The sequence below is a fragment of the Thermobia domestica genome, chromosome 11 (assembly GCF_964235325.1).
Source record: "Thermobia domestica chromosome 11, izTheDome1.hap1.1, whole genome shotgun sequence".
NCBI lineage: Eukaryota > Metazoa > Arthropoda > Insecta > Zygentoma > Lepismatidae > Thermobia > Thermobia domestica.
In genome coordinates, this window is record NC_137464.1 from 86,525,701 (window position 1) to 86,550,215 (window position 24,515).

Below are 24,515 nucleotides of genomic sequence, written 5' to 3' on the forward strand. Positions count from 1 at the left end.
GTACATCATCCTGGTGATATTCGCCTGGTGGGACAGAAGAAAATCATGGGTGAACATTAATAATAATAAAAAATTGCTTCTTGATATTGCTTATCGATTTTGCTCTATGGAGCTATGGATTTTGGTTTTAGTTTGATTTCAGCTACCGCTCAGCAGCGAGGCTATATGAGACGTGGACCCACAGCGAGGGATAAAAACCACACGAGTTCCCACCGGAAATAGAACCCGGGTCTCCCGCGCTAAAGACGCGTATGCTATCCAATAGGCCCGAGGGAGCTCTATGGAGCTATGGGGCTCAATATTGAAACTGGAAGAATGAAATTGTTTTACCATTTCCGGTTTCAGTAGAGAGAGATAGGTGAAGATGGTACTTTTCTTGATATGCTCAATCGATTTTCGAAAACAGTAGCTATCTAGTACCAATTTATTTTTATGGCGATTAATGTTAAAACCGAAAATGGTTTATTCCTACCACTTCTGATTTCAATACAGGGTTAACAGAAGAAAGGGAACTTATTCTTGAGACGTTGTTTGAATTCCCGTAAACTAATCAGTAGCGTAGCGTGATATTCCGAAAGGGGGATGCCAAAGTTAGTCATTTGTGCGATATAGTACTACTGCAAGCAACAATACATAGCTATTCCGAATGGAACTATAGGGTTATACAAAATTTAGGAGGAAGACCCCCCTAATTGGAGGTCTAGTGGGGCATAGAGAAGCGAATGCGTGGATTACGTTAGAATTTAATAACTAATTGTCTCAGCTCCTTCTTGCCACTACCGTTGTGACGAGAAAACTAGGCCCCACTTTTGTATGAACATTGTTTCCAGTATTGTTCCCTTCATTTCTTTCTCGTGGGCGGCTTTTTTCTCCACATACCACACGTCAATCTCGTTCTTTCAAAAAAATATTGCCCCTAGAAATTTGTCATCTTGGGTCCGGAACTCAGACGCCCGTTCGTGAATATGGGCCTGAGTGTATATATCATTTGAAGATGTAAATACAAAGCACTTAAACCAACTCTGGGGGCCTGTTTCTGTATCCAGATACTGAAGTCAAGGGCGCAAATCTGTCTTCAACGTTCGTGGGATGGGTAAGACTGTTCCCATAATCCTTTCCTTTTTTTAACGATGTTCAAAATATTTATGAAGTTGAAAAAAATGCTGTGGAGGATTAGGGGAACAGAGTTGTCTATAACATCGGCAGGAGGGCACATTTTAAGGCTTATTGTGGGGGGAGGGGAGAAGAGACTCATATTACAGTAGATGAATCAGATTTCTGAGGTTAACCTGTTGTACTCGTATATTATATATCAAATGATGTAGATGAAATAGTGGTACATATCATTATTACAACTCAGTGTCGTGAGCACATTCTGAAATTTGAATGAATGCATAATAATAATTGACATGTTTCTACTTACGCATCCACAATGATCCACATTAAAATTTTAGGGCATTTGTTTTATAACAATACAAATAATGATTTCCCCAAAACTATGAAAGAAAATCAATCAGGCCTATATTTGGCGCAACAATACTCTTATCTGAGCAAAATTATGATTACCACAATAGCATTATAGGAATTGTTACAGGAATTAAACAAATAGTTGAAAATAGACTACTAATAATTAATGACAATGAAATATTAAAGAATACGATTCTTCTTTAAAAATGAAACAAGTCAAAGGACATCAGTTTCCTTTGTGGCAGTCGGATAGAAATCATCATAATCACAATCTCAAATCGGATTATTTGGGGGGGGGGGAGTGGACAAGATTGTAGGGAACATGTTCCCCTTATGTCCCCGAGATTTGTGCCAGTGACTGAAAGGCCCTGGCACAATCTTTGCGAGTGACGGGGAGTGGTGGCTCGCTTGTCCTACCAGATCAGTGACCGTAATTCTACAGAATGCTTTAAAATTATGCCTGTGTCTGTGAGCTCCTTTACGATGAAGATTACAATTACGATGCATTTAGTTACGATTAAGGCATAACCATTTTAATACTATTATTTACATAACCGGCATGCTTCAAAAATGCGTTGAACTAACCATTTCCAATTTGTTCTATTTCCTTTATATTAGGGCTCGTACGTTCTGTTCAGAAACTATAGCTTAGTTCAAAATATATACAGTTGGAAATACTTGAATATGCCAGCGTATATCTAAAGCAAATGTTGGGTTGCAAGGGATGAGGAAGAGTGAGAAGGGAAGTATTGCGCATGCGCATTCAACAGAAAGCAGACGAAAACCCCGATGCTTTCAGTAGGCCTGGAAGCCCGAGGAAAATAGCATACGACAGGAGGAAAGACAGAAAATGTGCATCTGAGCGACGCGCATGCGTAGGTTCCTCTTGTCAAAGTAAGTCGAGAGAGCGCGCCAGAAGATTGCAGTGGAAATAATTGTGATAATTACAAGCAAACAATTTATATAATGAAATACGTACTTTCTCTTATTAACAGGGGATGCCGGGCATACCCGCGTTCCCTTACGCTACGCCGCTGAAACTAATCAACCTTTCTGACAGTTTTTGCTCTATGAAAATCAATATTGAAATCGAAAATAGTAGTAAATTTTTACCACTTCCGGTGTTAATAGTAAGATAGAGGTAGAGGTGGTAAATTTTCTTGACGTTGAATCGATTTCCGAAATCCTCTCGTCGCTAGTTATTTCCGTCTTTGATTTAAGGCCATTAATATTGAAACTGGTTGTGGTCGATTTTTACCACTTACGGTTTAAATAACATTTTGTTGGAGGAGACGGACACCTAACCTATTCTTGGGGTGCTGAGTGGATTATTCCAGGAAACTGCTTCTCGATATATCTGATCGTCTTTGCTCTATGAAAATCAATATTGGAACTGGAAGTAGTAGTAAATTTCTACCAGTTTCGGTTTTGATAGAAAGATAGGGGTAGAAATGGTACATTTTCGAGAGACGTTGAATCAATTCCCTAAACCCGCTTGTCGCTAGCTATTATAGCTTTTCATTTATGACCCGTAAGTGATCGATCTCTATCACTACCGATTTATGTAGAAGATTGACGGAGGAGATGGAACCTATTCTTATGACGCTAAATCTATTCCGGAAAATCCTTGTCAATATCTCTTACCGCTTTTGGTCTGATACCTGTCAACAGATAGGGCTGTTCTATTAGACTTCTAATGCTTATGCATAACATAGTTTGGAAGTAAAATAAACCCAGATAGAAGAAATATTATTCATCAAATCTATTTTCGTGCAGATTAAGAATATGAGAATTTCAAGAATTCTTTTACATCAGTTATTATGCCCTAAAGAATAACGGGGACCACAGTGGCTCAGTGGTAGAGTGCTCACCTCTGGTGTATGGGGTCCCAGGTTCGATTTCAGCTCGTACCAAATGAGCTTTGTGATGGACAAACGCTATGTGCGTGGGATTTCTTGGGGTTCTCACGCTTCTCCCACTTTCTTCATTACAGCATTTCGTTCATTCTCATTATCACAGTCTCCTTTAGCGTATCCGGTATAACCGTGGAAAGTAAAACTGAAAGATTTCATTTCATTTCTAAATAATAATCTAATGCATTCTACAGCGTTCTATTGTTGGCTAATACCCAATAATAGCGTACAGATTGATGACATGATTGGAGATTGATATGCCATCAAATCGATTATGCATGCAAAAAAATGCAACATCTGCCAGCTAGTCACTACAAGCTAAATTGATATCTGCTTCGTTCAGATAATGTTCCTCATGAGACGAGACGAGACAAGAAGTAAGGTTTTCTCGTCTCGTCTCCTAAGTTTAATAGGTCTCGCCTCGTCTCGATCCTTGATGACTCCTTTCGCTCTTGTCTCGAAATTTTATTGCTCCGTTTTGTTAATTTATGTTAAAAAATTTATGTCTTATTTTTTTCTTATTTCAACTAGAAGTTCTCACAGTCACGGTTGTTCCACGAATAGTGTGATATAAGAACATTTAAACCACATTTATTATTGGAGTAAATAGTGTAATGACTTGAATATTTTAAATGTAGATAAATGCTCTTTATTGATTTCGTACCATCATTTGTGTTGTGCGTATGATGTGGAAACGTAATAATGAAATTATTTCTGGGGGTATTAGCCCGATAGCCTCTAAATACGCCACTGATCAAAACATATTTTTCATAAATTTTAGTCAAGTTACCCTTCATAATTTTACTAAATACGTATGTTCATTGCATTGTTCATATAGAACAATATCATGGTGATGGAACAAACTTTTTAGGGCTGTATCTGTTACATGAGTTACAAGTTATCCGCGCCTACATAAATAAGTTCTTCGTTTCTGAGTTAACATCTCATTTCGTAAATTTTCCCAAAAAGTGAACATCTCATTCTTGTTCTGTCTCTATTTAATTAAATTATATGGTGAGCGTGAAATGTGAAGATCTATTTTCGACACAAGTGTTAATAACCCGGGAACTAACTACTTATCTATCTTTCACTTCCTCTTTAAAAAACTAATATAATCACATATGTTCTATCTTGTAATTTATTTATAATAATAATAATTATTTTCCAAGTGTACAGTGAATATTTTATTTTAAACATTCTATACAGAAGAAATCGCTACTGCAAGGTTTGGTCCCGCGAGATTTTAGATGGCTAAGTTTGATCCCGCGAGGATCTGGCCAGGCTAGATTTCGTCCGGCAAGATTTTCTTTATGTAAGATTTTGGTCCGCGAGATTTTCGCTAGGCGAGATTGTGGGCCGTGAGATTTTCGTTGCGATGTTTCATCCGCAAATCATCAACAAATCTGTTTTATTGGATGGTCAACTACAAAATAGAAGTATGAACGAATGCGGATATATGGACCAATATACACAGAGAAAAATCCGTTCTCCGGACAGCGGTATATTGTACAAATATATGGTATCCTGTTGCTTACTATAGAAATCAGTACGGAGCATACGTTATCCGTATGCTACATAGGCACTGCCCTTCGATGTTACATCATGCCGTTGCAGGATGTCTGACATCTAACAGGTTTCCGTATATCACATGCATATACTTATGTTACCTTCGTCAGCTATATGTTATATACATCCATTTGTATGTGAGATCCTGACTGTCTACATTGTTTCATACAGAAAGTACGTATAGATGGAACACTTATACAGAAAGTATTATAAAACATGCGTTTTCAGTTATACGTCTTCTGTACGTTAAGTCCAAAAACTACAGGAATTACGCATGTAACCTATCTTTTTAAGTACGCCACCTACAACTTTTTTTTCCTCAGTGTTGCTTTCTGTGGATATATTTTTTATTGATTCCGTGCAATTTGTGATCATTCCACTTTGCGACAAGGCGATTACTTTTCATGTGTCGGCCAAATTTGATTGAGAGTTTGATAAGATTCCTCAGCGGAAAATAATAATTCCAGTTTACGACCAACCGGTAATTGGTTCTTTATATAAATCAGGAGAGTAGAAGTAATACACATTACCAGGTATTTTTCTCTAAAATTATGAAGTGTTATGAACTACGTTCGGAAAACAAGAATAAACGTCTCTTTGTTCAAAAGTGACACAATTGTAGATTCCTAAGAAGTAACGTAACGTTGGTCAGGAAACTCAGTAAAAATACTATATAACACACACACACACACACACACACACACACACACACACACATATATATATATATATATATATATATATATATATATATATATATATATATATATATATATATATATATATATATGTCCGGATCCAGGATTCTCTGAGGGGGGTGCACCAATAACTACCAGTACATTTGAACTAAATTTAATTTTTTTAAATGCATTTAGGCATCTGTGATATGAATGATGAATTCCTTTGGAAATGCTAAGTATGTGCTATCGATGAATTCTTTTCCTTCAACCTTCAGAAAATTAACTTAAACTATTGATTTTGCAACATTCACTGCTAACTTCTCGCTTTAGCTAGTGTATATTTACAACGAAGGGGGGGGTGCACGTACACCTTTGCATCCCTCTAAATCCGGCCCTGTATATATATATATATATATATATATATATATATATATATATATATATATATATATAATTCTGTAAATCACGTTTTCAGTCAAAATCAGGTAAAAATATTTCATTTGTTTACCTTTGGAATACCAATATCTGGTCCAAATGATCTAGATCCTAAAAAGTTTTGTAATATTTATTTATTTTGTATATTACTAATACGCACACGCCTAAAATGCCATGATTTTTTCTTTCATCTTCCCAGATATTTCCTTGTAAAAAGTAATATTAATGAACTATAAGAACTAGTTTAAAAGTTAAAAAGTGAACATGTAGTATTGGGGTAGGTTAACATGTGGAGAAATTTTGAACTGCATAAGACCAATAGTTTTCATAATACTTTGGAAAGAAGTTCACCTTGTTAGTATATAGGGATTGATGGTCTCAGCTGAAAGCGTTAGGCACGGCCTTAAGCTTCAAATTCTTCGTTATGTTCTTGAACTAACATTTATTTCTCTAGATTAGACCAGACCTTCAACCAAAGGAGCTAGGGGACCTGCTCTTCATAAACATTCTGTGCCACTTTCAGATCTCTCAACGAGTCATTATGCGCTATATTAAGACAAAAATATTTTTTTAGATATTTGTAGATGTTGCATAATTTATTAAGAAAATACGAGATGTAGGAAATGTAGAAAATTACTGAGGGAGGCGTGATACATATATTAAGTGAAAATGTTACGCGTATTTCTTTTTAACTCTTCAATGACAGATAAAATGCAGCAAATGTAATTCGATGACGGTAATCGTATTAAACAGAAAAGCTGAAGTACGTATGGATTTAGAATCCGGAGTTAGGAAGAAACAAAATAAATGCCAAAATCTGCGAATTCAGAATTAAGTTAATAAAAACTATTATTAGATTAGGGAGGTATGGGGAACGTATATAATGAGAAATGTATTTATCATTCATATAAGATCTGAATACTAACTATTGATGTGAAGAGCTTTACAATTTTTAAGACTTGTGACCCTTTAAAGTTCTTTTGCTGGCTGTGGGCCTGGATTGCACTGACCTGTTTTGCATCATGGCGATCAATTGAAGACTTTGGGGCAAAAACAGGTTAAGTCCAAAAAATGAAAATATAAAGGAGGTAGCTTCACAATGGTTTCCACTCATCCGATTTTCTTCAAATTTCTCACATATATAATAAACCGAAAATAAATCGACACGTATCTTTTTTGTTTCTTTCGGAAAAGAGGTTAAGGGGCAAAATGGGCCCTCTTGATTAAAAGGGCCACATTAAAGAAACGAAACTCTGGATGCAAAGATGACTTCAAAGTAGGAAATACGGGTTTTGTAGTTTTTGCGAGAAAAGGGTTGCAGGGGCTATGGCCCTCTTCGAAATGACAAAGGACTCCGCACAATCCTTATGGAAATTGGATTTCGGTGGAATTGGTTAAAACCATGTTATGTTGTAGATATGGTGTTCCTGAGAAAAAAGTCTCAATGAGCACAGCCACAGATCACTGATCGTTTGGCCACTACAGGGCCACTTTTTTGAAAGCAGCCGAAGATAGAGATATTCTGGATTTCGATGAAAATGACTGAAACTGTGATAGGTTATAGATGTTCTGATCCTGAGAAAAAGTTTCCACAGGCACAACCACCAATCACTGACCGTTTGGCCACTACAGGGCCACAGTTTTGAAAACAGCAGAAGGTAACGTTATTCTGGATTTCGGTGGAATTACTTAAAACCGTTATATGTTGTAGATATTCTGATCCTGAGAAAAAGTCTGAAGAATCACAACCATAAATCACTGAGCGTTCGGCCACTCTTCTAAACGGATTAAGAGGTAGCGTTTTTCTGGACTTCCGTGAAATTGCTTGAAACTGTGATATGTTGTAGATGATGTGATCCTGATAAAAAAATCTCAATGGACACAACCACCAATCAGTCACCATTTGGCAACTCGGGGCCACATTTTTTAAAACAGCAGAAAGTAAGGATACTCCGGAATTTTGATAAAATTGTATGAAACCCTGAAAAGTCCGATCCCACTACTGGAAAAATGGATGGGAAGAGTAGCGGCCAACATTATTTAAGCACAGACAACATTCAGATGTTCATCTAGCAGGACAAAGGAAAACATTAGAAAGCCCTAGACAATTTTTCTCAGGGTCACGACATCTACAACATATCCAGTTTCATTCATTTACACCGAAACCAAAAATATTGTTATACCGGCTGTTTTAAAAAACCTGGACCTGTAGTGACCAAACAACCATCATTCGATGGTTGTGTCTATTAAGACTTTTTCTCATGATGAGAAGATCTTCAACATATCTTAGTTTTACTCAATCTTACCGAAGTCTAGAACATCGTTATACTCGGCTGTTATCAAGAAAGTAGCCCTGTAGTGACCAAACGATTAGTGATTTGTGGTTATGTCCATGGAGTCTTTTCCGCTTGATGACAATATCTGCAACCTATCACGGTTTCAGTCATTTTCATCGAAATCCAGAACATCACTATCTTCTGTTACTTTCATAAAAGTTGCCTCCTAGTGCCAAACAGTCAGTGATAGGTGGTTATTCCCATTAAGACTTTTTCTGAACATCACAATATCTACAACATATAACGGTTTTAGTCATTTTTACCGAAATCCAGAATATCGTTATCTTCGCCTGTTTTCAAAAAAAGGGCCCTGTAGTAGCCAAACAATCAGTGATTTGTAGCTGTGCTCATTGAGACTTTTTCTCAGGAACACCATATTTACAACATAACATGGTTTTAAGCAATTCCACCAAAATCCAATTTCCGTAAGGATTGTGCGGGGTCCTTTGTCATTTCGAAGAAGGTCATAGCCCCTGCGACCCTTTTTTCGCAAAAAAAAAAAAAAAAAAAAAAAACGTATTTCCTATTGAAGTCATCTTTGCATCGGCAGAGTTTCGTTTCTTTAATGTGGCCCTTTTAATGAAGAGGGCCCATTTTTGAAAAGGGACCCTTTGCCCCCCTTAACCTCTTTTCCGAAAGAAACAAAAAATACTGTCGATTTATTTTCGGTTTACTATATATGTGAGAAGTTTGAAGAAAATCGGATGAGTGGAAACCGTTGTGAAGCTATCTCCTTCACATTTTAATTTTTTGGACTTAACCTGTTTTTGCCCCAAAGTCTTCAATTTTCGCTGAACTATATAACTCCAAACTGATACGTTTGTGCACCCTAATTACTTTACATGTTTCTGTATCAAGAATTGTTTGCCAAAGTTTGTCACTGCTGTTTCCGAACACCCGATAGACCCTATATAAATAACAATGATATTTTTTCTATATTCAATATGCACAGATCCAGATATTGAAGGTTTGTTGAAGATTTGCTTATATTTGCACAAATAAAAAAAATATATTTGATATTATTCTTGTCTTTTCAGGAATGGGACTGAAGGGCGATACACTTCTTTTTGTGCTTAGCGTATTAGTGATATGCCAAGAGACGAAGAGTGCCAGGATATTGGGCATATGGTCATTTGGCAGCCGAAGCCATACCCATGTATTTACAGCATTAACTACAGAATTAGCCAGAAGAGGGCATGAACTAGTTACAATCACTCCTTTTCCTATTAAGGAAAACATTCCAAATTATAAACAAATACATGTCAAAGCAGTCCAAGAGTTCCTTTCAAATCAGGCGAATATGATTGAAAGAAGAGATCACAACTTTTTGGTAATGCTATACGAAATGTTTCAAAATGTTACACTTTTGTGTGACAAAGGTCTACAAGTACCAGAAGTGCAAGATTTAATTAAGACCAATAATGAAAGATTTGATTTGATAATTCTAAGCATATTTTTCAATGATTGTTTCCTTGGATTCGTTGACAAGTTTAAAGTGCCTCTGGTGTACATAAGTCCAGGTGGGCAAATATTTGAAATACACCAATTTGTTGGAGGTCTTGAACCTTGGTCACACATACCAGCACCAATATTTCCATTTACAGATAAAATGAATTTTCAACAGAGATTTATGAACACATTTGCTGGTTTTCTATTCAAAGGACTAAGGTGGTATGCTAATCGTATACAGGATGCAGTAATGAGAAAACATTTTGGATCTGACTTGCCACCACTGACAGACATACAAAGCAATACAAGTCTTCTCTTTTTAAATACACATGTAGCTTTATCATATCCTAAACCAACAGTTCCCAATATGATTCAAGTCGGAGGAATGCATGTAAGACCACCAAAGGAGCTACCTCAGGTAAAAAGATTTCTGTGTAATTACTTAATCAAAATTATTTGTCTTTAATCAGGAAAATTGGAACTATCAAACATAAAAGAAACAGCCTAGCAATAAATAATTCAATTTTTTATGAAGGGAATATCAAAAGTAATATTTTGTCTAGAATTAGAGTAAGTTTTCTTGCCATTAAATTCCAAGTTTCGTTAATAAATTACAAATTTCCAATCGTAAATATTCCAATCATATCATACTCCCCCTGTGCCATTTTATCTGGACCAATTTTATTCAATTGTTGGAAGTGAATATCAGATTTGTACACTTTAATGAAAAAGTTCTCTTATAACAAATCTTGAGCTTTGCCATATCTTCCAATAAGTCTTAGAATTTCTCGCCCTCTTTAATCCGCAACAATGTTGAATTTTATCAAGTGAATGATATATTTGTATTCTATAAACCAAACCTCCCCTATACATCAAATTTATTGCGTTTACATTCAGCGGATTATATAAAACAATGATGACCAATTTACAATGCTCTGTGGACAAGGACTAAACATGAACCATACTTAGGAGTCAGCCAAATTAAAAATTAACTATAGTAGACAGTAAGGGCTGCTATACACTAAGATAACTCTTAAGACATATCGTAGGATTTAGGAAATCATACCCTTCTATGCCATACACATAAAATTTTTCCTGTTTCACATCCTCCGAAGAGGTGCCAGGTCTCGGCCACCAATGGTTTCCAGTGCTTTCTGCCTTGCATGTTTGTTGTGATAGAGCGTTGACTTTGTACTATATCAAAATGTATGTTCCTGGTATGCAATAATAAGTGCGCAATAACATCTTGGCTGCCGGGGAGAAAAATTTTTCACTTTCTTTCACCTGATGTAGCTTAAATTGAAATCTTACGAATTTTCTTTCCGAAATAGAGCGTGCTCTAAACAAGAGAAATCTCATAGGTTTGTTCAGAACGTATAAAACGATATGCGATCTGATGCCATACACGTTGAGGTTTTGGCTCTAAGAAAAATCATAAGAGATTTCCTAGGTTTATCACATAGGGTATAGCTGGTCTAAAAGAATCACATACTAGAAGTTTCAATTTTATCCGGTAGATGTCAATAGATGTCTGAAAGATGTTTGCTGCCATCTAACGGCGAGATGTGTAACTTCTACTACCTTTGTTTTAATAGTAGAAAATAGTAGAAAATGGATATAGATAGCTACCGTTAATGATACCGTTACCCGTTAATATGTTAACGAATCGATTCTATTAACAAACTCTGCTAAAGTAATCGCTTTAGTCATCTATTGCAAAAAGGAGAATTCAAAAATTCAACATTGATAGCCACTCTTAATGTCGCTATTGTAAGTTAATATTATTTTAACGTAATTCATTACAGTTTGCAACTATAACATGATCTGACAAAATTATGTATGACCTTTATTTATGGTATAGGCTAATCTGGACATCCGCTACAACATAAAACTTATAACAGAATTATAGTAATCTGTATTTCCAGGACCGTAGGATAGACGCAAGTACCAATTACTTTCATTTCACATTTCAAATGTCCAAAGTAATGTCGTATACTCTAAAAATTCTTTCTTTCTTGTACACTATTAGCAGTGATAGGGGGATGCCTCAGGCGGAACGTCTAGGTAGGCCACAAGTGTTGTATTGTTCAATTAGAGAGAGTGATCAAAAATTGATTGCTGCAAGACCAATGTAGGTAGAGAAATATTTCGGTCGACAGGTAAGTGTTTTCATCAGGGTAGAACTTCCTAGAATGAAGATCAGTCGATGGTCTGAAAGCAAAAATTGACGGCTGAGCAGAGAATTCCTTAGTAAAGTTCTTTCAAAAGGAGTTATTTGTGATTAGTTGGTGTTTAGTAGTAATTGGTAATGGGAATGTTAGAGGAGAATATCGTTATGGAGTAGAAAGTTAATAAGAATTCTGATAAGGAACCAATTGTATGTTGCCAAGATGTACTGATAAGAAAAAGGGCCCAAGCCAAGTTAGAAAGTCAATTATTGTAAAAAGGAATGTCGATGTTGATTCAAGAGATCACATGCAAATAAGAGGTGGTTAAGAGTGCCTACACATTTGTCACACCAACAGTGGCAAGTGTTTTTCTTGCGAATCTGAAAAAGCTTGGCGAGAGTAAGAGCAGTTCCAAACAGAATGCGATAGTAGGTGGTGATTTCAGCGCGAGATCAGATAATAATGAAATCCCTGGGTTTGAGGCAGTGAGGTCCAACAATTGCCCAATAGAATTTGCCAGAACCACGTCTGTTGTGCCGTTGTTATCGCATCAAAGCAAGGGTATATTGTCTGTCTAAGAGGTAGGAGTAGCTTTGATAAGGAAGTTTGATAAAAATAAGCCATGCCAGTGGTACATGCGCGTTTCGCAGCCAGGTCATAGTATCACCTTGTAGAGAACGCATGAAGTGAACGATGTGGTCTGTTGTCATGAGGGAGTGATGGAGATGTTTAATGTTGAGGATAAGCCAAGTAGATTTAGCATTCCAGTTAATACGAGATAATGCCGGAAGCACACTAAGCGAGTCCGTACTAATACAAGAAGATAGGAGTTTTGCCGCTTGACATATAAAAGGGCTTGGTGAATAGCGAACGCTTCGACATCGAAGATCGAGAAGAAGGCAGGCAATTTATATTGCATGGTAAGATTGCGAGGAGGAATGAAAACTGCAGCTCCCACAGACAAGTAGGGATATTTGGAGGCGTCTGAATTAGCCCACAGACAACTGAATTAGCATCAGTGTCCATATTGATTTCTAAAGTATCCGAATCCCGTACATGCGGAATAGTCAAATTAGTGTCATCAGCCATGCTGGGATTTCGAAAAGAAACCCACAAGCAAAATGAAAACGCCCAGCAAAATAGCACAATATACACAGAAAAAGTCAAAAGTAATAGTTATGTGAAACACAGAAAAAAATACGACATGGAATACAACATTTGTAACCAAACTGCAAGCGCACTTTACTTCTTAACCGGAGCACGTCACACTCAAAAGTCTGTAATCTCTAAAATTACACATTGTTCAACGTCTATTTCTTCCTAATGTTCTCAGCAGATAGTGTATATAAATGGCACTTTTCGCCCAACTTGTAATACACATTTTCCAATTCTACAATATTCTCCCCTTTAATTTATTTATTTAATCTTTTTAAGATGTGTACTCAGTTCAATCCCACCTTGCCTAATCACATCAGCCACTGATTTCTCCAAGACAAGAACATTTGCCATTTTAGCCGAGAAAGGGAATTCCCAAATTCTCTAACCCTATGTCGCCTAAAATGGTTACGAGAGAATTCCTGTAGTTCTGAGGAAATTTTTGTACTACATCAGGAACCATATCGGCACTATGAAATTGAGAAACCATACACACATATGAAAACAATTTACACTATATATTAATTCATTTTATTAGTCAACTCCATTTTAGGGCTTACTAACTCTGTAGCAGTTTTTGGGGTACTTTATAAAGTGTTGACACTTATTTTACCACCATTCATGTGATTTTCTTCTTCTTCTTCTTCTTCTTCTTCTTCTTCTTATTATTATTATTATTATTATTATTATTATTATTATTATTATTATTATTATTATCATTATTATTATTATTATTGGGTATTTTTATTGCCTTACTGTTTACCAATTTCATTAAGCTGCATGTAAATCGGAAAATTTTTACAAATATTTCGCGGAATATTTTTCCTTTAATGTGAAGGGAAGGGGGTAAATTTACTCTCTAATTATTGATTGATTTTAACTCCAGATAGTAGAAATTGCAGGAAAACGTCGTAAAATTATATACCATTTTTATCAGAATTTAATATTTTCTACGACAGTTATCGAGAAGTGTTTCCTAGATCACGAGGAGGAGGGATAAATGTACTCTCTTACTCTCCACTGATTTTAAATCCAAGGAATAAGCACTATTGGGAAGCCTCAGAAAAATATACTATGCCATATTTTATGAAGTCGAATATTTTATTTATGAAAGTTTTCGTAGTACCTGCATTATATTTGGAATAAGGATAAATGTAAATCTCCCTCTATGCTGCACTGACCTTAACCTCATACAATGGTGATCATTGGAAAACCCTAAAGGAAATATATGCCATATTGCATCAACATAGAAAATATTGGTGAAAATTATTATCTTATAATATTATTTAAATAAGGAAATTTTGAAATTTGGAGGAACTTATCCCTTTCTATCCGTTTATCCTTGAACGAGTTCATCCGCGGCCAATTAGCTTTTAATTATACAACTAATAAAGTTCGTATTAAACAACTAATAAAATCTTCATTAATACGTCCAACTATAATTAGTGTCCGCAACTGTAATTAATCTTAAACTGTGACTTAAAATATATTTCTTCTGGTCATATCAAAATGTTGCACTATGTACTAGGGTCGTTCCGAAAATAATGCCTCAATTTTTCCACGGAAACTAATGGAGATACATAAATAACAACAGCACAGCAAAACAGAGTAATATTTCAGCTACAGACTGTCATTTTTCCACATAATTCCCACCATTCGTTATGCACTTCTGCCAACGATGAACCAGAACCTGCATGCCGCGCTTGTAAAAACCGGAACAAGCTGAGTCTAACCACTTCCTTACAGCTTTGACAACAGCTTCCGCGTCTTGAAAATGTTCGCCACTTTTAGCTTTGTACACAATTCTCTGGTCGTTATCTGATAATCAACACGGATGAGTTGATCAAGACGCTCTTCATTGCTTGTCATGTACACCCTTTTCACCACCTTGAAAATGCCGTTCCCATTGCCTCACATTGCTCACGTCTATTGTATCTTCTTCATAAACCTTTATTAAGCGTCGATGGATTTCAATCGGCGCAATTCCTTCAGCAGTGAGGAATTCAATCACACATCGTTGTGTATACGCACGTCCATATCAGACTCCACTTTGAAACACTTCTATGCTGGCGCCAACTATTGCTTGAACAACGGGACCAGTTGCAAATAAAAGAGGAAGGTTCAAGCATTAGCACTACACCAACGACATCTGGCACAGACATACAAAGTCAACACAAAAAATAGGAGGCATTAATTTCGGAGCGACCCTCGTAGATTGTAAATACCATACATAAAGTGATACACCCTTTGTTTGGAGTACTTATTTACGGTCTTTATGCAATATTTCAACACCGGTAACGAAAGGAGAGTTTTATAGTGTTACACACCTCACAAGTACAGAAATTAACTAGTTGCCATTTTAGGCGAAATGGGATTAGGCAAGATGCAAATTACCAACTCGCCTAAAATGACAGAAATTCTTAACTTGGAGAAGTTAGTGGCTCATAAGCCGTTAGGCGAGATGGAAGAACTTATACCAATCAGGTTGTTTTCTGTGTCGATTACATCTCCATAGACCCAATTCTACTTCCGTTTCTAATGTACCTGGACTTGGCTCCATATCGTTATTTCCGTCCTCAATAATCCACCATAAATTGTCAACTTGCATTGAAATAGTCGATTATTTTGTTGGTTAGTTGTTTTCTGTCTGAATCTTTCTTTAGGAATAAAGTGGCTGTTGTTCGGTTCATTCTTTCAGTTCTTGGATTCAGTTGATGCTGGTGTACGTTCTTCTTTCTATAATTCACAATAACTTCGTAGACGTTACTTCTTAATCGTCCCGTCTCCTTTAGCCTAACCGGCATAACCATGGGACGTAAAACTTAAAAGATTTCATTTCATTTTGTCTTAATCGTAGTTTAACTTATGCAGGGATAAATTTCCTCATTTTGTTTGAGCAATGTTTAACCCATACCTTTCGATTCTTCCTAAATTATTAAGGGACTTTTCTATTCACCATAGTTCTGCAATATTATTTCTGGCTTTGATCCTGAGTACAGGTACTGTACGTGATATTACCCTCTTTCTTGGACAATACCTCTACAGAGTGCAGACTGGGAAATTGTTCAGAATCGGTGCGCTCGTGATTCTCAAGTCACATAGAATGTCGACTAAAATACGTAACCAATGTTTTGCAGTAATACTTTGTGACTGACTGTCCATTAAACGTCTTTTTATCATATTATTAACTGCTTGAACTATGCATTCCGTCAATTCATTATCCACAGTAACATGAGTATAAACTTAATTACACTTTCTTCCAGTAATATTGGAACTGATTGCCAAGGAAAGGAAGCTGTTACCTGTGGCTACCACTTGAGAAAAATTAAATCTGTTATCTATAGATTTATATTCCGCTCTTCCTTCTATTGATACAAAGTCGCTAACCAGTACGAGAACCACTTTTATTTCATTTCTGTTGGATGTACCATTAATGATGGTTACGAAAGTAGCATACTTCTTAAATCCAAAGATTAAATATGAACTCTATGCACTGGCGTACCGCAATCTACCAATATTGAGGTACTATAAATTAATATAACATTAGCTGTTAATGTAAAAGCGTGGTATACAAAAGTATTTTAGAATACTGCAATCAGGATAGGTCACATAAAAATAAAAGTTGAATTGTTTGACACGTTTGGAAACCGGGGCAAAATGTAAACCGGCGGGACCCAGGACAAGAGCTTTCAAACCGGAGCTTCCGCAGCCCAAAAAACATGAGGTAATCTTATCTTAACTCTATGTGAAAGTAAAGAAGTATAGTAGGTCTTGCATCAATAAAATACAAATTAATATTCCTTCGTCTTTTAGGACTTGAAAAAATTTCTGGATGATGCGAAGGATGGTGCAATATTCTTCAGTTTGGGTTCAAACGCAAGAAGTGACATGATGTCTGCTGAGAAGAGACAGATATTTTTGGATGTATTTGCTCAGTTGCCTCAGAGAGTTCTCTGGAAATTTGAATCAGATAGCTTACCAGGTCAACCGAAAAATGTGAAGATTGGAAAATGGCTACCGCAGCAAGATATCTTAGGTAAGCATTGTATAAATATAAGGAAGTTATTTCAGCAAAGTTTCATTAGTCAATAAAAGTAATACACTTCAAGTGCTGGGCATCAAAATTGTCAAACTAGGAAGGAAAAGAGTTTGATATTCATTTCGAAGCAACTTCTAGCTTACACATATAGAAACACATACGCTTCTTGTGTGCAGTATTTCCTCAACTATGTGCGCTCTGTACTATACAATATATTCCATGTTGTTTCTCTTACTTTTCTAAGTAGTTGCCATCAAAATGCACGTTCCACAATCCTATCTTCATTCAGTAATTTAAAAAAATGGTAAACTTGAACACAGTGAAAATAATTTTTTAGTTATTGAAAAGTGTATTAATTCGTTCATATTTTGTAAACAGAAAAAAAACTATAAAGTGTACAACTAATTTTGTTATATTTTTATTATCGCTAGGTCATCCAAATCTGCGTTTGTTTATAACTCATGGAGGTCTTCTGAGCACTCAAGAAGCTGCGTACAACGGCGTACCTTTGGTAGGAATACCAATCTTTGCTGATCAAGATCTTAATATGCGAAAGATTACAGTACTTGGACTCGGTGTCAAATTAGAGTTTACCACTCTAACTAGAGAGGACTTGCTAGAAGCGTTGACGGCAGTTCTACATAATTCAAGGTAAGGATGGAATCCGAATTTTTCAAATACAGAGCTACGTATAACTTGTTTGTTGATCTCTGGTCTTCAAATGTAGACAATAACTTGATGACAATTTTAAGTTTTGGTTTTTTGCCCTTACGTAACAGTGGGGTTGTGAAGGATAGAAATTACTATTAACGTGGGCTTGAATCCTGACCAGTTGGCGGATGGAGAAACCATTATGCAAGATAAATGTTCACAGTATAAATCGTTCCCCACCACGATATCTCGTCTACAGGAGATCTGGATTACGGACCACATACCACTGGTTCCGGCAGATAGAGATCTTATTATGCACAAAATAAGCGAGTTCTGTATTGCAATTTTGTTTTCATAAAATTAACAGCATGAGACTCGTATCGATTAGACAAGATAAGACAAAAAGTATAGACCAACCTGGGTGCACAAATGTTTCCTTTCGGAGTTATAGGCTGCCGAAAACATTTAAAAAAATGAACTTTAAAGATCCATTACTCTAAACCTATGGACCCTACCATAGTCGGGTCAACACTTTATTTAGGAACTAGTATGTGCCCTATCCAAATATCTGTTTCAGAATCCTGCGGTACTTTCGCAAAATTTTTGTAGAGGCAGTTGATGAACACTTCAAGTTATATGCCCCTAGAAAAAACTGCCTCTATAAAAATTGTTGCGTAAGTAAATTAGGATTCTGAAACATGTATTTTTGGATAGCGCAGATATTAATTCCTAAGTAAAGTCTTGACGCGACTACGATAGGTCCCATAGTTTGCAGCTATGGATCTTTAAAGTTCATTTTTTCATGTTATCGGCAGACTATAATTCCAAAAGGAAGCACTTGTGCACCCAGGTTGGTCTATACTTTTTGTCTTATTTTGGTGTCAGGAATCACCTCCCAAACGTTGTCAGTGTTGTTTTGAAACACCCTGTATATAGTGATCATCTGTATTTATAGTTTCCTTATGCTTTCAGAGGACTTCGAAAATGAACTTTTCTTTCTTAATGAATTTTAGTATTATACATACTGATGTAAATAATAATTGTTCTGTCATTTAATTTACTATTGAGATCTTCCCCTATTTCTTATTTGGAAATTCAACGTTACTATCATGGTACTAACTTTAAAGGAGTGGTTCACATATATTTGTTTCTACAAATTTTCCCTATTCTAATACAAAAAACATATGTACTCAATGAACTTAACTGCAAACTAGTAAATGTAAAAAAGTTTTCATTTTAAAAGCATAACGTAGTAAAACATTCGAAAATTTCAATTTTTCCCAAATTTTCCGTTTTTTTCCAGGCTCGGGAAAAACGGTAAAAAACTGTTTTTTTTACCCAAAATTTCCAGTTTTTTTCAGGCCTTCACAACACTACCCATGACTATGTCCTTTAGGCTAAGGGAGACGGATGATTAAGATAACTGAATAATAATGGAAGAATTGGTGGAAAGAGAATATGGGAGTAAAGGGAGCACCAGGAGAAAACCCACGGACACGATTTGTCCACCATAAACTTACTTGACCGGGGATTGAACCTGGACCTCACGCATCAGAGGTAAGCGCTCTACCACTGAGCCACCGTGCCTCGCAATTAAATATTTCATCCGCAGTTTCTCTCAGATCTTAACTCTTTTTAAAATTTACATTTTAAACAGATTATCTCTTACATGCAGCGGTGACAAAGCTCTTGTGCCAAAATAATAGGTTCACAGTACATGTTCAAAAAAATCTAAGATGTTCGAAAACTTCTGAGCGGTTGCGTAGTTCAACGTGTATGTTGCCTAACCAAAAATTTGTCATAATTTATCCAATTCTTTCGTAGGGGTGACGTTGGTGGTAATTGACTTGGCTGTGATATACTCAAGCAAAGCAGACCAATTACATCATAGGGTCAATGTTGCTAATTGATTAGCCTACCTTTTCTCAATGTTAGGTCTTGCAAGGGTACTCAATTTTCTCTAAACTTTATTATGATTCTGTAATCAGTCATTATTCATTTGACTTTTTGACTTGCGAACATGATAAATATTGGTTAACAAAGAACGATCACGAAAGATCACCAACAAACGACAGAGTATGACTGGTGATTATCCTCCTTTCATGTGTTTATCTTGGTTACGAACATTACAAGTACCTTTGTAGTGTCATATAGTACGTGACGTCTGACCGATATATATTATCTTTAGATGAGATTCCTAGAAGAAACAACATTTATTTGATTACCGTGAACAAGATTATATAAAACTGTAACATATATTATGATTTATTGCTTCATATTTTCATTATGTAATTTTATATTTTGTACACATTCCTTCTCTTTAAATATCTTTGTTCAATGCAAGAAGAAAGAGGTAAATTTTTCCTTTAACATTTCTTTCAGCTATCGAGAAAATGCTAAACGTGTCTCAGCTATAATTAAAGATGAACCCGATACGCCACTGGAACGAGCAGTGTTTTGGACTGAATATGTTTTGAGACACAAAGGTGCTAGACATTTGAGAAATGGTGCAATGGACTTAACTTGGTACCAATATTTTCTACTAGATGTCTTCACTGTTCTCTTCCTTATTATAGCGTTAGTGATCTCTCTCATTTATGTAGCTGTGAGGACTCTCTGCAGATGTATCAGAAAAGACAAACGAAAAGTCAAGAAATCATAGTATACCAATTATAAATAGCCTACTAGTATATAAAAATATAATTTTGTAATTAAGTCGATTAAATAATTTTAAAATACAATATATTTTTGTAATTGTTTGGTTTATTATTTTTATTTTCATTTTTTCCCTAATATCTAATTTTATTAAAATACACTGTTATTCTGTCAGGAGTGCTAAATATTAGAGTATGAGTTGAGAATCAAACTTCAGATTGTCGGTTCTCGATCTACCTAAATCTTAAACTAGGTTTTAACAGAATATTGCGAGAGATAAAGTAAAAATGACTGATAATTGAATGACAAAGAAGTTTTAATTCCATTGACTGTTTTTGCCATATTTAGTACAAAAAGCTGTGCTTGAGATACGAGGCAAGAAATTTAAAATTGTCAGAAAAGATAATATGAAATAGCCCTACGTTCTGCTTATCTGGTGGCTTCGAAGTCAACTTCGAAGGCTTCGCCTGTCCACAATTTTTGCAAAGTATAAACGAATCGAAGAGCATTTGGTATACTGCAATATGAGGCTTTCCCAGTGGCGTATTTACGATTTTGTTTCAGGGAGGCTTTTGAAAATGTGAAAATTCTGCAAGATATTTCATATACTTTAATATAGTAAGTAAGATTTCGGGGGGTGCTTAAGCCCGGAAGCCCCCCTTAAATACGCCACTGGGTTTTCCTATATAGGAAAGATTGCAGTAAGCTATAAAAATCGGCAGAACATGAAGCAATAAATGTATGATTGCCACTGGGAACAAACCCGAGTAATGGTTCCGAATCCATTCAAGCAATAGGTTTCGTCTAATGAAACTTTGATGAAATATTTTTAATCATAACATTTCTATAAATTATAATTCCCAATCATTTATCACCTGCTTCCTCTTTTAGTAAATCCTGCAAACTTCACGCCAACTCCTTAGTGAAAAATACTTGCTTTATAGTGCAATGTAAAATGAGGACGTAGTTGCTTCTCGTTATATCCTTTACCTTGTATGAACAATCTTTCAGCAATCTTGGTTCTTCTTGTGGACCTTTCAGATATTTTCCTCCAGAGTGCAGTTAACAGTCTTAAAACTTCACGTATAGAACCTGTACTGAAAGAAAAAATCTGATTTTATAACCTACATTTTGGGGGGACGCCAATGTTTAAAATATACCATTCTCGGGAGAATTTGGGTAACCTTTTCCCAAATTTATGGATCTGTGACAACATGAATATCATGTCATTCGAAAGCGTAATTCACTCTAAAGACAATAACGTACGTCCCATCAATAAGGAATTCCTGAAAAATCACTTAGGAATTTCAGCTCTCGTACACTATCTTACGCTATTCATGACTCGTACATCACTGTCTTTAAAATGAGTCAGTTTTTCAAATATATGCCTGTATATACGGTATGATCTTTCAACATGTCGTGTTTTATACCACTAATTGTATTTCAATGAAACTGCGTAAATATAAAGCCTGGGTCATGAAGTATTTTTAGAAATACATTTTGTGCAGCTATTTGAATCTGAGACTACAATTAGGGTGCCAAAATTAAATTTAAAAAAAGGCTTTTCTCGAGAAAGTTTTGAAAGGATCTGTGCCACACACACACAAAGTGTAACTCGAAAGCCTGATGCATTTCAAAGACAATGAGGTACGAACCAGGAACCCAAAGTAGTTAGGGTGCACTCAATTTGTAAGTGAACGATTAGATTTTTTAAGCAATGTTAAAAGTGTTCAACACAGAAGACGAAATAAATGCATTATTAATATACATAATCTTTAAAATTATAAACCTGAATAAACGTCGCTTAACAATACCCAGACACATGGAAGTACTAGTATAAATGGAAATGAAAACTGAATAAGTTTTGAGCTCTCTCTGTCAAACGACACACATGTAGCCTATAATACTTTTCTTGCCATACACGTTGTATTGTAACACTGAAGATACACTAACTCTGTAATACAATAGCCCCTGTGATGTGAACGAAAAAATCCTGGATGGTAGTTGGTAAAGGGAGCCGATACAAGTGTTGTTTGACAAAATCACTGAGAAAAAGTGTTATAAGGACGAAAGAACGTGGAGGCCAATGCCATAGCTGCAAAAACGATAAGTACATGACAAGTGTTGAGCAACTATTGATTTTTTTTTTTATTTTCCGTTTCCATTGATAGCAAGCACTTACAGGTGTGAGTGTTGCTAAGCGAGATTTGTACAGGTTTGTACAATCAGGAAAATCATTTGCATGTAATAACACCATATTCTAACAGTAAATGACAGACAATATTTTGAGCTTCAGTCAATCACTTTCTTCTAACTGAATTATTATTATTAAAATATTATGTGACGTGAACATTAGGAAGGTGATACTGCAGTTGTAACAAAACACGTGGAATTCTTATGTCGGTGGAGCATCTTTCATCCCCTGGCGAAATCTGAAATGATGCTACTGTTATCCCGTTTTTTTTTTTTTTTCATTTCTTTCATCCCACCATTTCATTCATTACCATCGTTGCCGTTTCCTTTAGCAGTATAGCCGAAATACAGGATAGAGAAGATTTCATTTTATTTTTTCATATTCTCAGGAAACTGGACAGACACAAGAGCCTTATTCCGTAACGGTGTTTGAAAAAATTGTTGATCAGGCAAAGCAAATGATGCAACAAGTAATTTAATCAAGTCGTTTAGAAAATAAAGTTCACAGTAGTGCTGTTAAAATTGTTCAAATAATTTTTCGAATATTCGTTATTCGAGTAATGTTTGTGTTCTTATTCGAGTGACTTAATTGAGTGACTGTCTAGTTTTCTCATAGAATGGAGTCACCTCGAGCCACCAAATTTTGTACATAGATAGAGATTTACCAGATTTAATCGCGTATAAAACCGTTTGTTTTTTTCGATTTTCAACTCGAGGTTCACACTCTCTGCAAGGTCAAAAAATAATATAGAGCACCTCAGAAACCCCTAAAAATAGAAAATGCAAACTACTCTACTGTATTGCAGGTAGCATACCATTGACTTTTGCTACTTACAAGGGAACCTTCCGAAAATGATAGTTGCAGCGCAAGATATGGCCTATGCCAATTGAAAGAGCTGTAACAGAGATGAGCATTCCCAAAAAATTAGCTGCCCTTAGCAATAGGTTCAAGAAATATAAGGGGTGGAAGTTCGGTAAACAGCAAGGTTGGCCAAGGGGGAAAAGTGAAAATTTCGCAAAAAAAGGGGGGCACGGCAAAATACAATGCTGACAAGTGATGTATAGAAAGAGACTTGCCACAATAGGGAACAAATGAAGGCCACCAGTAGGATTAACAGTATTGCCAACTGCAATGAAAAGTACATGTTTTGCAATGAGCACTATATGAAGTGAGTGCAATATTCAGTGTCATGTAGAACATAAGATATGACGTGTATAATCAGTGGTACAGTCTAAGAAAAGAGAATAAAAAAACAGAAGTACGAAAAATACGGAAAAGACGCAGTTGGCCATAATGTGCTACGTTTGATCACGAGCTGTGCATATTAGAATGAACAAAACAACAAGCACCGACTATGTAGGAAACCGACGTACCTAGAGTCGAAAAGAAAAACGAGTTCCGAAGTTAGCAACACTGGCCATGAACATCCAGACAATTCTAATATAGTTAGACTACTCGCTTCACAAAAAGAAAATTCCGGCAACAGGCATCACTCGGAATGCATCAATACTAGAGTGATTGAGGTAATGTCAAGTCGGGGAACATGAAATGGTTTGGTTGAGCCAACAACTGATAGTAAACATTATGTCATGGTTGGGTCGTATGTGGGAATATACAGGCTGTCCCACCAAACTTTGTGACCTGAAAGATTTGAGAAACGAACAAAAATGTAACGGATTCAGTTGTGCAGGAATGTACCAATGTCAGGGGGTCATAAAAGTCTGTGAGAAGCAAGTGCCCCCAGGATCCCCATCATAGGACCACAGGAGACAACTTCAAACTTTCAAATGGCAACAGGGACCAAGTG

At 36.0% G+C, this 24,515-nt stretch overlaps 2 protein-coding genes across 2 annotated transcripts in view; both read left to right on the top strand.

The window, feature by feature from the left end:
* The window catches only part of LOC145664257 (UDP-glycosyltransferase UGT5-like), a 32,370-nt gene extending 11,757 nt beyond the window's left edge, over positions 1-20,613 (top strand). The window contains exons 2-5 of the mRNA XM_081730763.1: positions 9,435-10,264; positions 16,983-17,205; positions 17,640-17,859; positions 20,242-20,613. Coding sequence (XP_081586889.1) covers positions 9,437-10,264; positions 16,983-17,205; positions 17,640-17,859; positions 20,242-20,521 — 1,551 coding nt within the window. The 5' untranslated portion in view covers positions 9,435-9,436 and the 3' untranslated portion in view covers positions 20,522-20,613. The remainder of the gene's footprint in view (positions 1-9,434; positions 10,265-16,982; positions 17,206-17,639; positions 17,860-20,241) is intronic.
* Positions 1-24,515, top strand: part of LOC145665201 (uncharacterized) — a 160,112-nt gene that overhangs the window by 105,544 nt on the left and 30,053 nt on the right. The gene's annotated exons all lie outside the window — the stretch shown is intronic.